The 17,930-nt window shown below is 40.9% G+C and overlaps 1 protein-coding gene across 1 annotated transcript in view; it reads right to left on the bottom strand.

The window, feature by feature from the left end:
* Positions 1-1,478: 1,478 nt before the first annotated feature.
* LOC129697344 (amine sulfotransferase-like) overlaps positions 1,479-17,930 on the bottom strand; it is a 66,567-nt gene continuing 50,115 nt past the window's right edge. The window contains exons 4-7 of the mRNA XM_055635795.1: positions 15,148-15,274; positions 11,368-11,462; positions 9,530-9,701; positions 1,479-4,833 (exon numbers count right to left, since the gene is read on the bottom strand). Of these exons, the coding sequence (XP_055491770.1) occupies positions 4,718-4,833; positions 9,530-9,701; positions 11,368-11,462; positions 15,148-15,274 (510 nt within the window). The 3' untranslated portion in view covers positions 1,479-4,717. The remainder of the gene's footprint in view (positions 4,834-9,529; positions 9,702-11,367; positions 11,463-15,147; positions 15,275-17,930) is intronic.

Genomic DNA, 17,930 nt, shown 5'->3' on the forward strand with positions numbered 1-17,930 from the left:
CTAATTACAAAATTCAATTACTAGATCTAAACACCTATCGATTTCTTAAGAATAGATTAACATTTTTAAATAGCCTAAGCATCCAAATAACATTCACACAAGAATTCACAATATAACATATTTTTTAAATCTCATTGTCATGGATTTATAGGCCAAATGGAAGGAAATTAATGTTTAATACCTGTAAATTAATGGCCATTTAAATCAACGTGCCTGTGGGTTTTTCTGGCACGCAATCATTTGGAACGTTGCGGTTTGCGGTGATTTAGTCCCCATATCGGCATGAAAAATACTGCCGGTTCATATGGGGACTAAATCACCATTCCGCAACTTAAAATGGGAACTAAAGGCATCTTAAGGACCACTTTGATACATAAAATAAACGGCTTTTGTTTACGTGTCCCCTACCTGAAATCCGTCCCTGTTGTGGGCGTTGACGGCTTTAGAAGCTGATTTTAAAATGACTCCAGCATTGAACTAATCGGGCGATTAAAAAAAAAATACACAGAACGCCCGTCAGAACGATTCTTCAGCAAAAGCTTGCACTCCAACCAAATATAATCCAGGACAAGATAAGAAAAAAACGCGTTTTAACCCCGCCCCCCCCAAAGGCGCCAAAACCGCGCACACAGCCAGTGGCAGAATTGCAGCGCCGCTGAAGGGTAAGTTTTGTAACATTCCTAGATGGAGAGGAGCCATGCAAACATTCAGCTACTTCCTCATCTATGGCAGAAGATGGATTCATACATCATTCATTTTTAATGGATTCTTAGCTGCTTAAATGTTTCCTGTTAGGCACTGGCACTATTGTTACAGCCCCACATTCTGGCTAAACCTAATCGACATGTCTCTACAGCTTCCAGGTCATCCTTTTGCTCATGAGGAAATTGCATCATCAATATCAGCACACTTTAAGCACGAAGTAAGAATAGTAATGCTGCAGGATCAACATCACCTCCTATTTCCCAAGATGATGCACGTTAACTTGTCTTGACATACAGGCCCATTCTTTTTATCTTCAATATCTTTGACCACTGGAATAGCAAGAGTCTGTCCCCATCTATTTTCCAAAAGCATGAATGAGCCAGTTCATGGAAGCATGTTAGCTGAACAATAGTATGCAACGGATGCCTGAATTTCAGGTCTATCAGCTTAAGACTAACTTGGTGGGTCCAAAAAAAAATTCTATTACTAAGTCAATTTCAAATCATTCATGGTTTCACCAGCTTAAGCCCTTACAAAAATCACATGTCCTTGCATTTGAGCTGGCACCAACTGTGCCCTTCCTTCCAGCTCAGTAGATTAGAAGACTTCCATTGCTTCTAGATGGTTATTTCTAGCCTTGGTGTAAATTAATTGAAGGGGTACTAAAACATTGGGAGGTTGAGGATGATGGTAGTAGGTGGGAAAATAGTGCAAAAATAAAAATACACATACTGTGGTTGAAAATATGTTAATAATGCAAGACAATCATATATGATTAATCAGATTTATTTCCTAGCATCAGCATATCCAAGGCATTATCTAATTTTAATTAATTACAATGACAAAATTACACATTAGAATATAATTTAGCTTAAACATGCTTGAAAGAATGCATTTCTGTTGTATCATAGTAAACGAAATTTTAAAATAACCATCAACCACACACAAAAAACACCAAATAGGCTTTTTTCCCTCAAAATAGAGAAGACAATTATTTACATGAAATATCAGAATCGTGTTTATTAACATACACTGTAATACCAAACACATCATTTACACTTAATCACATTATCGGTCTCATTTATTTTCTCTCTAGCATAAAACAAAATATACTCTTCCCAAATGTAAAAATGCAACCTTATAAACAGTGTTTTAGGAAACGGTTTGCTTCGGGAAAATTTAGTTTTTCAGGAAGTGCACTCATAAAAGGTACTCAGCTGTTTCATCAATTTAATAGATTATATCACAAGGTTGAGATTAACTTTCTAATAATGCATTTACGATGGATGAGGAACAGCTTCTACAATAATACCATCACATTGCTGAACTCGGAGTCCCGCCGATAGATTTCTCCGGTCCCCCCGTCCCCATTGTTTAATTATTCTGTATATTTTGATTATTCTGTATCTTCTCTCTTTCTATTTTTTTATTTTTTGTATTACTTCTTTATGCACAACTACTACGGACTGACGCAAAACTGCATTTCGTTGTACTCATACTTGTATTTGTGCGATGACATTAAAGTTGAATTGAATTGAATTGAAAAAACGTCTATTCCTGGATTAAACAGCCTAGCCCCGCCTACAACAGAACCAAGGCGACAGACAAGCTCCAATTGATCTGTATAGGTAACAATTGCGCCAATAAAATGTCAGTTAAATGTTTGCATCTAATCTGCAGGATCTTAACCATTTCTTCACTGCTCAGTCAGGATCCCCATTTATCAGGATCCCTATTTATCAGGATTTATGGATTTCATTGTCAGAAAAATCGATGTATTAATTACACCAATACCATGCCTGTACAGGAAAACTAGATAATAAAAGCTCTCTGACTAAAGGCTCGCTGGATCGGGACATTCCAGGACTTCCCAGGCTGGACTTTGGACTGGTTGTGTTTTATGTGGGTTTTTTTTTAATTGCGCTAAAATTGTGGCGACTGTGCATTTGCTGTGCTGGCTGTGTAAAAGAATTTCACCGTGCTGTACATAGGTGACAATAAAGAACCACTGAACTTTACCCCTCTCTCTTCCCCCAAAAAGTCCACAATTAAGCTCAGGGAATAAAGTTGAGTGCAACAGAATACTTAACTGAACAATCAATATAGCCACAGCCATACTTTAGAAGCTCAAGAACATACTTTGAAGTACTTGAGATCAATGTTGTTTCATTAATAATGATTGCAGCAGGATCTTGATTGATTGGCCAGGTGGCTGAAGAATGGTTATTGGAATTTAATACAGCAAAATGTGATGTGTTGCATTTTGGGAAGTCTAACATGGGCAGACCTACACAGTGAATGGTAGGGCTCTGGGGAGTGTTGCAGTGCAGAGGGATCTAGGAGTGCAGATGAGGTTGAAGGTTGAGTCGCAGGTAGATAAGGTGGTCAAAAAGGCTTATTTGGCACATTTGCCTTCATCAGTCAGAGTATTGAGTATAGAAGTTGGGAGGTCATGTTGCAGTTGTATAAGACATTGGTGAGACCACATTTAGAGTATTGTGTTCAGTTCTGGGCACCATGGTTTTAGGAAAGATGTTGTCAAGCTGGAAGGGATACAGAGAAGATTTATGAGGATGTTGCCAGGGCTAGAGGGTCTGAGCTATAGGGAGAGGCTTAGGCTGGGACTCTATTCCTTGGAACGCAGGAGGATGAGGGGTGATCTAGACGAGAACCAGAGGACGTAGGTTTAAGGTGAAGGAAAAAATATTTAATAGGAATCTGAGGGGTAACCTTTTCACGCAAAGGGTGGTGGGTGTATGAAACAAGCTGCCAGAGGAGGTAGTTGAGGCTGGAACTATCCCAACGTTAAAGAAACAGTTTGCTGGTGTGGGCAAGTTGGGCCTAATGACTTGTTTCCGCACTCTATCACTCCATTACTCTATTAGGGAATTATTATCTATTTCCATGCTGCAGCTGCAGGACATAGGGCAGCACGGGTTCGATCCCGACTACGTGTGTTGTCCGTATGGAGTTTGTACTATCTCCTCGTGAGCGCATGGGTTTTCTCTGAGATCTTTGGTTTCCTCCCACATTCCAAAGACATACCGTCTGTGGGTTAATTGGCTTGGTTAAAGTGTAAATTGTCCCTAGTGTGTGTAGGATCGTGTTAATGTGCGGGGATCGCTGGTCAGCACGGACTTGGTGGCTCAATGGGCCTTTTTCCGCGCTGTATCTCAAAACTAAACATACAATACAAAGTTAGTAAAATAATATATACAGACACTGACAAAATAATAGTTACTATTCTGCAGGAATCTAGTGAGGAAACTGATGATGGGTGAATACTAAATGTAGAGCTAATTATGGCATGAAGTATTTGAGGCAAATATCAATAATATTTAATGAGTAGCAAACACAAGAAATAAAAATGAATAAAAGGATATGTTGAATATGATGTGGGAATGAAGAAAAGGTAAAGGACTCTGGAACATCATATTATACAAGCACCATCAATAGTCAAGCTGTTTCTAGGTTGTGAATGTAATGTAATTTCACAATGTGTCTTTTGTGAATCTTATTTGAATCTTACATCTAAACATTTATACAACCTTTCATGGGGAAAAAAACTACCTGAAACTAAACGCAGCCAGATTATGATGTTAAACCAAAGAATCAGTGACATTGTGTATGTTTCATTCCTTTCCGAACATGAAATTGGACAATATATAAGGTTTTAGCACAATTAGATATTTGATTTTGTCAGATTTGAATATGGTAGGTTTCTGCCTCATTGTTTTCAAGTGCAGGACACAAATATTGGGAGAAACGATATCCCAATTTTTCCCTAATCCACAGGATCAGATATTTTTTAATGGGTAAAAGTACAACAGCCGATGCACACTCGTACATGAACTTTCATCCAGGGAATGATATTCACTGGTCTAACATGAATAAAAATTCACCATAGCCCTTTTAAAGGTACATAAATCTGTTTAAAAGATATTCATAAGTATGGCCGAAAATATTTTCTCTTATTGCATTATCTTATCAGTCTACAACTTATTGCCTTTACTTATTCTTTATCCCAGGTGAACTCCAATGGCAGGTCCTTCATTCTTTCTTGGTAAATTTTGTCAAACCTCTCAGATTGAGCAACTGTGAAATTATTTTTCCAGTCACCAACTGTCCCTGAAAGAAAAATGTGAAGAATCACATCAAAAGTGAACTAAAAACTGAGAAATTGAGGGAAGCAAATTGTTAGAAAATATTTCAGCAAGATACCAAGCAATGAAAACAGCAAATACTGAAACATTCAACAGGTCAGATAGCATTATGGAAACATTTATGTTTTCAATTCCAGATACCTTCGCCAGAACTGGGAAAGAATAAGGCTTTTTTTCAACGAAGGTTCCTGTTTCTGAAATGTTAATCTGTTTCTTTTTGCACAAATGTTGACCTGCTGAGTATTTGTACCAATTTCTTCATTTCAAACTTCCTGCATCTGCAGCAGAGAGTCATAGAGCGATATAGTGTGGAAACAGGCCCTTCGGCCCAACGCCCCGACCGGCCAACATGTCCCAGCTACACTAGTCCCACCTGTCTGCATTTGGTCCATATCACTTCAACCCTGACCTATCCACGTAGTCATAGAGCTGCACATCATGGAACCAGGTCCTTTGGCCCACTTTATCGATGCCAACCAAGGTGGTATTCTCGGCCCGTCCCATTTTGCCAGCATTTGACCTGTTTCCTTCTAAACCCTTTCTATCCATATATTTGTTCACTTCTAAAGCTTCCTCTTGCAGCTCGTTCCTTTTATATCCTACCTTCTGAGAGAAAAAGTTGCCCGAGGTCGCTTACATTTTTCCTCTCTCACCTTAAGCTGACGTCCTTTATCTTCTACACTGGGGGGGAAAGAATGTGAGCATTCACTTTAGCAACATCCCTCATGATTTTAGAATATAGCACATAGAATTGTACAGCAAGCACAAGAACATGCTCTTCAGCCAACAATGTATGTAATGAACATGATGTCAAGGCTTTCACTTGTCTACCCACACATAATCCCTTCATTCCCTGCATATCCATTATCCTGCAAAAACCTGCCCTTTAATCTTTGTCCCTCTCACCTCAAAGCTATGCCCTTTGATTTTTCCATCCCGAGAAAAAGATTCTGACCATCTCCCTATCTATGCCTCTCATAATGTTATATACTTCTATCAGGTCTCCCCACACATCTACGGCATTCCAGAGAATACAATCCATGTCTGTTCAGCATCTCTCTCTGTAGCTAATAACCCCTTATCCAGGTATCATTCTCGTAAACCTGCTCTGCACTTTTCCTAAAGCCTCCACATCCTCCACACCTTTCCTGACCAGTGACCAGAAAACTGCACACAATACTCCAACTGCGGCCTAACCAAACTCCTATAAATCTGCATTATTCTGCCTGACTCTTATACTCCAGAGGTAAAATCCAATTTCGGCACACCTTACTCCCAAGGGATCCTACATCTGCAATAAGCCCTCATTTAAATGTGTTCAAAGCCCGAAGTAAATGATTTATCAAGAAACTTTTGAGACAAAAATGGACCAAACCAATATTATCTCAGACATTTTCCAGGTACTCTTTGCCATGAGGCTTCACCAAAGTTGTTTTTCATTTTGCCATCTGGCAATGCAAAACAGAAGCATGGACTGCTACTTTGAAGCATTGAATGGACTGCTACTTTGAAGCATTGAATGGACTGCTACTTTTTGGAAATCTGACAAGGTTTATGTTGCATCAGTGGGATTTGGGCAAAACTTGTAAATATAGAAATAAAAACTGTAAGGTTGAAAAATCTCATAGTTGTATGAGGAGTTCCTTTGGAATGGAAGTACCACATGGTTGGGAATCAGGTCTTGGTGTTAGTCCTCCCCATGATACTGATTGTCATTATTGACTTGGATTCGTTAACTCTAAAGCAAATTGTTCAGATTTACAGATGACTCCCTTTTAGGATAGGTACTAGAATCAAAACTGGCATTAAGAGATGATAAATGGGGCAGAATTCAGTGGGAGATGACATTCAATGGGGCCAAAGGTAAGGTACCAGATGAGATGGAGAAATACGCAGTTCGTGTTTTCCATTGAAGCTGGAAGACACCTTGGAGTTCTCAAAATCTAAATAGTTAACTTCTTCATGAAAGCAAACTCATGGTGCAGTACTTTACTCAGACCACAAGGCCTATAAGCCAACCCTGGTTACAGAGAGAAAGGAGATATTCAAGCACAGAAAGCAGCAAGTGTCAAGAGAATCAAGAGGGTTTCATCGTCATATGAATAGAACAGAATAATGAAATTCTTACTTGTTGAAGCTTAACAAGCCTGTAAATACAATATATATCATCAATACAATACATTGATAACCATAAGACAGGTAACATTAATAGTATAAAACCAAAGTTCATAGTGCAACCAAAGAAACAGTTCATAAATGATCATAGTTGCAGAGGTTAATGCTGTGTCGTGTTCACAAAATCAATGGTTGATGGGAAGAAGCTACTTTTAAACCTGATGGTCACAGTTTTAGGCTTCAGTATCTTCCCAATTGTAGTAGAGAAATGCGAGTGAGGCAAGGGTGATGGGAGTCTTTGATGATATTGGCTGCTTGTTTAGCAACACCTCCTATAGATCCCTTCAATAGAGGGGAGATCAGTACCTGTGATGGACCAGTCTATGCCTTCCAGTCTCAGTAGTAATTCCTGGGTATTTGAGTTGCCAAACCATGCTATGATGCAACCAGTTAGTAGTGTCTCTCCCGTGCACCTGTAGAAGTTCAATGGAGTATTCGCTGACATACCAAATGTTCTCAATCTTCAATGGAAGTAGAGATATTGATGAGCTTTGTGATTACATTGATGTGCTGGGCCCAGGGCAGATCTTCAGATATATACACGCACAGGATCTTAAAGTTGTTGACTTTCTCCACTGCCATCCCATCAATGAAGATAGTTTAGTGGATCCCCAGCCTTTTTCTTCTCGTCAACAATCGGTTCTGTGATCTTGCTCATTTTGAGAGCAAAATTGTTGTTCTGGCACCATTTAATCAGATTACCAATCTCTCTCCTGTACATTGGCATATCCTTGTCCAACAACGATGGTGTCACCCCCAAATTTAAAGTTGACATTGGCGCTGTGTATGGCTATATGTTCATAGATATAGAGAGGGTAGCGCAGCACAAAGCTCAGTTGAGTTTATTGCTATTAGTTATTAGCTATTACAGCTAATACAGCTATTAATATTATTAGACTCAGCACGGTAACAAGCCCTTCAGCCCAACTAGTCCAATATGCCCCCATCTAAGCTGGTCCCATTTGCCCGTATTTGATCTATATCCGTCTAAACCTTTCCTATCCCTGTATCTGCCCATGTGTCTTTTAAATGTTATTGTTGTACCTGCCTCAACTACCTCCTTTTTCAAGATAGGAAAATACCAGAAATGCAAACTAGTTATTTAATGCATTTATTGAGAACTGAATGCAGTGTATGTTCCATTCATTTAATTATGGATAATGTTAGGATGAATATAGATATCTGATGAAATGAAAGAATTATGTCAAGTGTATGCAGAATAATACAAAACCAGAGAAAACGGATGACACCATGATGAGGTACTGAGAGAAAAGAGTAATACATCAGAAGGGGAGTCCCAACTGCTTTGGGCAATGGGATTTTAATCAAGGCGTTTAACTATATTGTTTGTAAATCAGCTTATGGGCAATTCTCAGGAACGAAAACCCAGTGTAACCTGTGGACTGTCTGCAAAGTAGGTGCAGGGGGAGAATTAAACAGAAAATTAAAAATACAGTAGAAGGGCAAAGAGGGAAAATTCAATATACAATTTGCAGGTAAAATCAAGGTGAAATACAATTTGTTTGTTAAATGTGCACAGGGGATGTGCATCACAGAAAAGGGAAAGATGAAGTATTATGAGATTTCAAAAAATGGATTACTCATTAAATAGTAAAATATGTTCAATTCATCTATAATACATTTATGTCATAATTTATTCCCAATTTGAATTAAAGGGAATACAGAAGAGAAATAAACAAATAGGAAGTAATAAAAATATGGAGACACAAGGCACAGCAGATGTTGTAATCTTGAGTAAAACACAAATTGCTGGAGTAACTCAATGGGTCAAGCTGCGTGTGTGTAAAGAATGGATCGGCGATGTGTTGGATCAAGAGCCTTCTTCAATCACGTGCTGGGGCTTTGTAGGAATTCCCTATAATTCAAGAATTTCTGCAGCCTCTGAGCTAAAGTTCAGTGTTCACTAGACCACAGGAAATGTGAAACAAAAATGGAGGGTATGGAAAATACTGCAGTTAGATGAATAATGCTTTGCAACGGTTGAACAGGCAGGGTTCTCGGAACTAATGAAACTGAACTGAAATTCCATTAATGAAAGTATACAAAAGTCAAAGGTGCATAGGGAGGATCTATTTTACTTGGCAGAAGTTCAGTAATGAATGGGCAGAGATTTAATATGATTGCTAAATGAATCAGGTGAAAAAAAATATCACCCAGGAATAATGTGGGTTTGGAACACACTGTTTCACAGGGTGGTGGGAAAGGTTACCACATGTAAAAAGTAGCTTGATGAACAATTAAATCACCAATATCTATAAAACCACAGATTGGGAGCAGGGGATTGGAATGACACAAAGAGCTCCATTTGTGGCTGGCACAACCATCGAGTGGAATGGCCCTTTCGATGTCAGAAACTCCAGTGATCCATTCATTTCATATTCTTCAAGCATTTAGACATGTTCCAACAAAGAAAAGTGCAATATGTGGAATCATCAATTCTGAATTATAAAAGTCATGCAAAGTACCTTTACGAAGAAACGATCCCCCTGGGGATTTTTTAGGAATTCCTTCATAGTTAGCCATTGGATCCTTTTTCATAGTATCGAACGAGCTGTGTTTTATCACGCTGTCAAGTTTTTCGTCATCCAACTGTCTTCCAACAAAGTTGCAAATTTTTTGTATTGTTGCTCTGAGATCCTGCCAACATAAATGTAGCTTGTGTAGCAACAGCTTCTGTGATACTTCCTAAAGTAATACCTTCTATGCTATTCACCAATTAACATGCAAGTAATGTATCATTCTAGAATATTGCTCATAAATGGGTATGTTATTTTAGTATTCATATATTCTGTCATTTCTCGGTTCTGATTTGATGCTTCTTATTTCATCCCTCTCCTCCATCTGCAGTAAACAGATAAATGGTGGCACAAAGGCTTGATTGGTTGGGCAGGTGTGTGGAGAAATGGTTAATGTAGTTTTATACAGATAAGTGCGAGGTTCATAAGTTGTAGGAGTAGAATTAGGCCATTCAGCCCATTAAGTCCACTCCACCATTAAATCATGGCTGATCCATCATTCCGTCTCAACCCCAATTTCCTGCCTTCGCCCCATAACCCCTGACACCCTTACTAATCAAGAATCTGTCAATCTCCGCCTTGAAATATCCATTGACGGCCTCCACAGCTGTCTGTAGCAATGAATTCCACAGATTTACCACCTTCTGACTAAAGAAATTCCTTTGAGAAGTCCTTTGAGGAGCCACACAATGCACGGCAGGGCTCTGGGGAGTGTTATGGAGCTGAGGTATCTAGGAGCGCAGGTACATAGTTCCTTGAAAATTGTGTCGCGGATAGTTAGGGTGGTCCAGGCTTCTGCACTTTGGCTTTCAACAGTCAGAGCATTGAGTATAGAAATGGAGAGGTTATATTACAGTTGTACAAGACATTGGTGAGGCCACATTTAGAGTATTGTGTTCAGTTTTGGTCACCATGCTGTACGAAGGATTTTGTTAAGCTGGAAAGATTGCAAAGAAAATTTTTGAGGATGTTGCCAGGACTTGAGGTCCTGAGGTGTAGGGAGAGGTTGAGCAGGCTAAATGGGGTAGATGCACAAAGTCTCTTGCCCGGGGTAGATGAATCGAGAACCAGAGGACATAGGTTTAAGATGAGGGGGAAAAGATTTAATAGGAACCCAAGGGACAGATTTTTCACTCAAAGGGTGGTGGGTATATGAACTGCCGAAGGAAGTATGTTGAGGCAGGTACTATCAAAATGTTTAAAAGACATTTGGACAGGTACATGGATAGGATAGATTCAGAAGGATATGGTCCAAATGCAAGCAGTTCGGACTAATGTAGATGTGGCATGTTGGGCAATATTGTTCTTGATTAGAAGAAATGCAAATGAATTGCTGCTTAATCTGGAAAGACAGTTAAATCCCTGAATGGTGGTAAAGAAAGAAAAAATAGGACAAGTGTTGCATTACCTGAGTATGCAAGGTAAATGCCATTAGAAAAGGGGGGCTGATGGAAACAAAACAATCAAGATATTCAATTACTTGAATTATATGCAATACTCAAAGTCCTGGAATAACTCAGCAGGTCAGGCAGCATTTGTAGAGGGAATAGATGCAAAATTTCAGGTTGGGACCCTTGTTCAGACTGATTGTAGTAGAGGAGGGAAAGCCAGAAAAGTGATAGGTGGATACAGGTGAGGGAGCTTTGATTGCCAGGTGGGCAGAGTAAGTGACAAAGGCTAGAGATGAGAAGGTGGCTTTGCTCCATAGATGCTCCTGAACCCGCTGAGTTTCTCCAGCTTTTTTGTGTACCACACATAATAATATAATACTTGCATAATTGCTATACCTTTTGCATCTCCTCATAGGTTAGGAACAAGAAGTTGAATTCATCCTTATGAGTGCACCAGTCCCTGATATGGTCAAACCAGCAGCTGAATTCCACTATCGGACAAAGCAAAATTCAGGTTATCTTAAATTTGAGCTGTATTAAAATAATATGATTTTATGGTGTTATTAATATGGTGTTATTTTTTCCTAATGGGTTTGCATTTCAAAAAATGAAAGTACCCACATTTTCTCTGTAAAAAAGGATATAGAACAGCAGGATATTTTCAATAAAACAACTGTAAAGTTTTGATCATGATGAATCTTATTGTCCGATGTTATTTATAAGAAATTTAATTAAAGGGACAAAATTTCTGTTTGCACTTGTGTAGCCTTACCTAGAACGGACCGTTTATTGGAAAAAGCAAGTAGTGTCCGATGAAATAAAACACTCACCACCAATCTTCCAACTGGGTAATGTTATTAATTAAATATTTACACCATCAAAAATGATGTAACCAAAATGTGGATAATTCCTAAGATCCTGTCATTTTCCTTTCGCAACAAACCTACAGTACTACAACTCAACAGGACTAAACAATATTGACATCAAGCCATCAATAAAGGCAGATAACCAATCACTTGGTCAAAAAGGTAACTTTTAAGGACTGCCAGAAAGGAGTGGGGAGGGGACGGAGAGATCTGCAAAACACCTGAAGAATTATGCTGACGTATATGTTCCTATTATCCAGATTCAGATTGAGTGGTCAGTTTACCCAGCAACTGGCAGGAATTCAGGAAGTTTCAGAGAATTCATGCACCACTATTAGTTATGGTATATAGGCCCAAACCCTAGCCTGGTTTCTGCCAACAGAAACTAATGAACAAATTCACTGCCTCTGCATTTTTGTGACAATGTCTTGGGTAGAATGTGCACACACCACACAGGTAGGATTGAACCTGGATCCATGGAACTGTGAGTTGCACAAACTTTTCTTTTTAGTGAGCTACGCGCTATTTTTCTTCTCAACTATGATTATTGCGAAGTTCTTCCTATACCATCTTCAGAACTTTAGACTTTTGAGATACAGCGTGGAAACAGGCCCACCGGCCCACCAGCCCACCGGCCCACGCCAACTAGCGATCACCCCGACACTAGCACTATCCTACACATAAGGGACAATTTACAATTTACAGAAGCCAAGTACAGTACAAACCTGTACGGGTTTAGAGTGTGTGAGTGAACAGGAGCACCCAGAAAAAACCCATGAGGTCATAGGGAGAACGTACAAACTCCATACAGCCAACACCTGTAGTCAGGATTGAACCTGGATCTCTGGAGGTTTAAGGCAGCAACTCTACAGCTGCGCCACTGTGCTGCCATAGTTTTGAATATGAAAATTGAGCGATCTCAGCAAGAATCACTGTATAACATTTTTTTTCTTTTTCTCTATTTTCTAAACTTTCCTAGCAATGTTTCATGCATAACCTTTAATACCTGTGAGCCTTAACTTTAAATCATCAGCGTTATGAAGCATTTTGAAATTCTATATAGACGGTAGAGGAATTCTCTTCTTTACCCCTGTATTCTGGATTCGATTTTATAAATCAACTAGACCAAGTGCAGACCCGTTGGGTCTGTTTCCCCAACGCGCGTTGGGGGGGGGGAGGGGGGAGGGGGGCTGTGGCATCACACTCACACTAACCACCCCCCAAACACACAGGTGGGGGGAGAGGAGACGGGGTGGGGAGAGGGGAGGGTGAGAAGAGGGAGGGAGGGAGGGGAGAGGGGGAGGAGGAAACGGGAGAGATTTGGGAGGGAGAGGAGAGAGGGGATAGGGGGGGGGAGAGAGAGGGGGATGGAGAGAGAGGTGAGGGGGGGAGGGGGGGATGGGGAGGGAGGGGGGAGGAGGGAGGGAGGGGGATAGGGGTGGGGGAGAGAGGGGAAAGAGTGGGGAGGGATAGTGGAGGAGTGGGAAGGGGGGGTGGGGGAGAGAGGGAAGGGGGGTGGGGGAAGAAAGGGATGGGGGTGGGGGGGGAGGAGGGGAGAGGAGAGGGGTGAGGAGAGGGAGAGTAGAGAGGGGTGGGGAGGGGGAGGAGAGAGGGATGGGGAGGGGGGGGAGAGAGAGAGAGGTGGGGGGGAGGGGTGGGGGAGAGGGAAGGTGAGTGGGGAGAGAGAGATGGATGAGAGGGAGAGGGGTGTGAAGAGAGGAAGAGGGGGAGGAGAGAGGGATAGGGAGGAGGGGGAGAGAGGTGTGGGGGAGGGGGGGAGGGTGGGGGAGGAGGGAGATGGGGGGTAGGGGGAAGAGGGGGGAATGTGGGAGGGAGGGGGAGAGAGGTGGGGGGGGAGAGAGGGGAAAGAGTGGGGAGGGAGAGAGGGGGGAGGTGTATGGGTAGTGGTGGAAGAGGGACAGAGGGGTAGGGGGGAAGGGAGCGGGGAGAGAGAGGGAATGGAGGGGGGGAGAGTGGGAGGGGGGTGGAAGGAGGGGGGGGGATGATGGTGGAGGAGGGAGAAGGGGAGGAGAGAGGGGTGAGGAGAGGGAGATGGAGGGGGAGGAGAGAGGGGAGTTAGCAGAGAGGGATGGGGGAGGGGGGGAGGGGTGTCGGGGAGAGGGGGGGAGGGGGATGGGGGGGGTGTAGGCGAGGGAGGGGGAAGAGTGTGGAGGAAAGGGGAGAGGGGGGAGGGGAGGAGAGAGAGGGGAAATAGTGGGGAGGGAGAGTGGAAGGGGGAGGGGTAGGGACAGTCCATCTGTTCCCCATTCCCTTTCACCCCCAATCCTCTTTCTCTATTCCCACACACGTGATGCCGAGCTTCGACACAGGCTGCGGGAGTGGGGGGGGGGAGGGGCTGAGGCTGAGGCTGGGACTGGTGCAAAAGCATATGTAAATAGATCCATTCTGATTAGACATCTGTGAGCATTGGGCATTGTGACATCACACGATGAAACGTTCACCAACATTCTATGGGTGAGAAGCCGTTTTTTTTTTTTAATTTTGGGGGGGGAGTAAAATTTTATTTAAAAATGTGTACATAAAACGACGAAATTTAATCAGGAGTTGATACTTGGAATGAAAAGTGAAATCTCTACCGAAAATTGAAAAAATCTCGGCGATTCTGCGTCTGGTGTTGGTGTAGCAACGAATCAAAGGCCGGCAGCCACAAGTCAGGCAGGCAGCAGGCAGGCGGCAGCCACAGACTTTTATATAATAATAGATAGATAGATAGATAGATAGATAGATAGATAGATAGATAGATGTTATCTGATATTCATTACCTTACATGCCACAATATCTGTTAACTTACAGGTGACCAATAATATCAGTAGACTACCAGCTAATCTTTCCATTTTCCTCATCTCTCCTATACTCTGATTGCAGTCCTCAATCACCTCTGCAAAGTCTGTTAGTACAATTGGAAATAAGGCAGTATGATCTATTGATTCATCAATCTTGTTATCGGAAGGTATGCAAGATTTGTACAAATTCCTCGGTTTTGATTTTGCACCACTTTTCGCTGTTTTGGATCTCATTGCAGATATACCTTTTTACACAGTCCCTTCCATACACACTAGTTTGTCATACCCATTTTTTGCTCCTTTGCACAATTAGTTTGTCCTCTGCCTTTCTAACTGTCACTCACCACTCTCATTATCCCTGTTTAAATATATTAAAAGTAAGTTATAATTACGATATGATACGATAGAACTTTATTTATCCCAGAAGGGAAATTAATTACGCAGAAGGATGACAATTGATGAACAAACTAACAATTACAGAAAGCTTACAAAATAATCAGATTTACCTCTGCCATCAATGAATTTTTCAAAGAAGTCGGGAAAGTTTTTTGGTGATTCATACAGGGCAAAATGTTTATGGAAATAATAAGAAGAGACAAGTACATCCTTAGGATTCCGTGCAACATAAATAACCTGTAAGAACCAGAACATGAAATGCAGAACAACTAAAATTGTACAAAAACATAAAAGATGACAGACTGCATGAATTAAATAGTGTAGTAAATTGATTTTGGATGGATCTTAATTAATATTGACTCATGAGCAAATCAAATAATGGACACTGACTGGTTATTAATTATGAGCAAATCATTTTTAGTTGCAAATTGCCACAATGACAAAACTGACTGTTCTATCCAATCCAACGTGATTCACAGAGTTACAGAGTTTTACAGCATGGAAACCGGTCATTCGGCCCATCAGGCCCATGTATTATTGCCAACTTTCACCACTCAGTCTGTAGTCTTCAATCAGTGATTCTAGTGTTCACCTAGGCACAGCATAAATGTTTAAAATGTTAAAACTAATGTTTCTTAATTTATCACTCGTATTATATCGAATTCGTTTTTATAGAAACTTGTCATAGCAAAACTACCTGGACTCCCAAAATGCATCACCTCACTGATTATCAGAATTAAACTCCATCTGCCGTTTCTCAGCCCAATTCACCAGAATATTGATATCGTCCACTCTGTCAAGGACATCATCTATCTTAGTATTATCTGCAAACTTACTGATTACGCAATTAAATCCTCATTCAAATTATTCATATATAATGTAAACAGCCAAGATGCCAGAATTGAATAATGTGAAACTCTATTCGTCACTGGCATCCAATCACAAAAATAATCTTCTTCCATCACCATCATGGTTGCTTCATTTCTGAGAATAAGTAAATATTTTCTCCTTCCTTTATCACTTTCATCAATTTCCTCATGAATCCCAACATCCTTCTATCTCCATACCAGATTTTGACCCCAAAGGTGAATCCACATTCATTCCCTCCTCTGGTCAGCTTTCAAATCTTTAATTTCTTTGGTATCCAATTTGCATGATAAAAGAGATGAAAATCCCCACCCAAGATCGTAAACACACGGTCTACACTTCAAAAGCATTTTTGCTCTCAAACTCCAATCCTTTAATTTGTGCACTCCGACACAATATGAGGCAAAATATCACTTCTTTACTCAGCAGCTACACCACAACAAAATAAACCCATGGAGCCATCAAATTAAAACCTGTGATTTTCCTTTGTGGAGGTAGACAAAAATGCTGGAGAAACTCAGCGGGTGAGGCAGCATCTATGGAGCGAATAGGTGACGTTTTGGGTTGAGACCCTTCTGAGGGATGATTCAATTAATAAAAAGCAGCTGAAATCAAACAGTTGTACACTATGCATATTTTGACAAGTATTCACTTCTTATACATTAAGCATATTTTGATAAATGTAAAACCTGAAATGATTTACATTTAAAGTAATTCTTTAAAGTTTTATTTAGAGTCATAGTGTCGTAGAGTGATACAGGGTGGAAACAGGCCCTTCGGCCCAACTTGCCTTCACCGGCCTACATGTCCCAGCTACACTGTCTAACTGTTTCTTAAAAGTAGGGATAGTCCCTGCCTCAACTTCCTCCTCAGGCAGACACCCACCACCCTTTGTGTGAAAAGGTTACCCTTCAAATTCCTATTAAATCTTTTACATTTCACCTTAAACCTAGGTCCTCTGGTCCTTGATTCCCCTCCTCAGGCCGAGAGACTGTTACTCTACGCGATCTATTCCTCTCATGATTTTATACACCTCTTTAATATTGATCCTCATCCTCCTGCTCTCCAAGGAATAGCCTCATCCTCCTGCTGTCCAAGGATTCCCAGCCTACTCAACCTCTCCCTATAGTTCAGAGACTCTAGTCCTGGCAACATCCTCGTAAATCTTCACTGTACCCTTTCCAGCTTGACAATATCTTTCCTATAAAATGGTGCCCAGAACTGAACACAATACACTACAATACAATACAATACACCTACATCCTATACAATTGCAACATAATCTCCTCTTTTCTATACTCAATACTCTGACTGATAAAGGCCAATGTGCCATAAGCCTTTTATGTACCTGCGACTCGACCTTCAAGGAAGCATGCACCTGCACTCCTAGATCCCTCTGCTCTACAACACTCCCCAGAGCCCTACCATTCACTGTGTAGGTCCTGCCCATGTTAGACTTCTCAAAGTACAACACCTCACATTTCTCTATATTAAATTCCATTAACCATTCCTCAGCTCACCTGGCCAATCGATCAAGATCCCGCTGCAGTTCTTCACAACCATCTTCACAATCTGCAAAACCAGCCACTTTTGTATCATCTGAAAAATTGCTAATCTTGCCGTGTATGTTCTCATCCCAATCATTAATGTAAATGACAAACAGTAACGGGCCCAGCACCGAACCCCGAGGCATACAACTAGTCATAGGCCTCCAGTCCGGGAAGCAACCCTCCACCATCACCCTCAGCTTCCTTCCATGAAGCCAATTTTTGATTCATTCAGCTATCTCTCCTTGGACCTCATGCGATCTAACTTTCCAGAGCAGCCTACCATGCGGAATCTTGTCGAGGTTTGGGAGGTTTTTTGCAAGTATTCATAATTGTCAATACTGTGCCGGTTCCATAATAGCATTACTATCAAGGTATAACATGTAGCCTGATACTATACATTATATATTGAAACAGGATTGGTTAGTTTTCTGATTGGATGACATATATTTGTCATTTGCATGTATTAAATATTTATT

This window comes from Leucoraja erinacea, chromosome 5 (genome assembly GCF_028641065.1).
Source record: "Leucoraja erinacea ecotype New England chromosome 5, Leri_hhj_1, whole genome shotgun sequence".
Lineage (NCBI taxonomy): Eukaryota > Metazoa > Chordata > Chondrichthyes > Rajiformes > Rajidae > Leucoraja > Leucoraja erinaceus.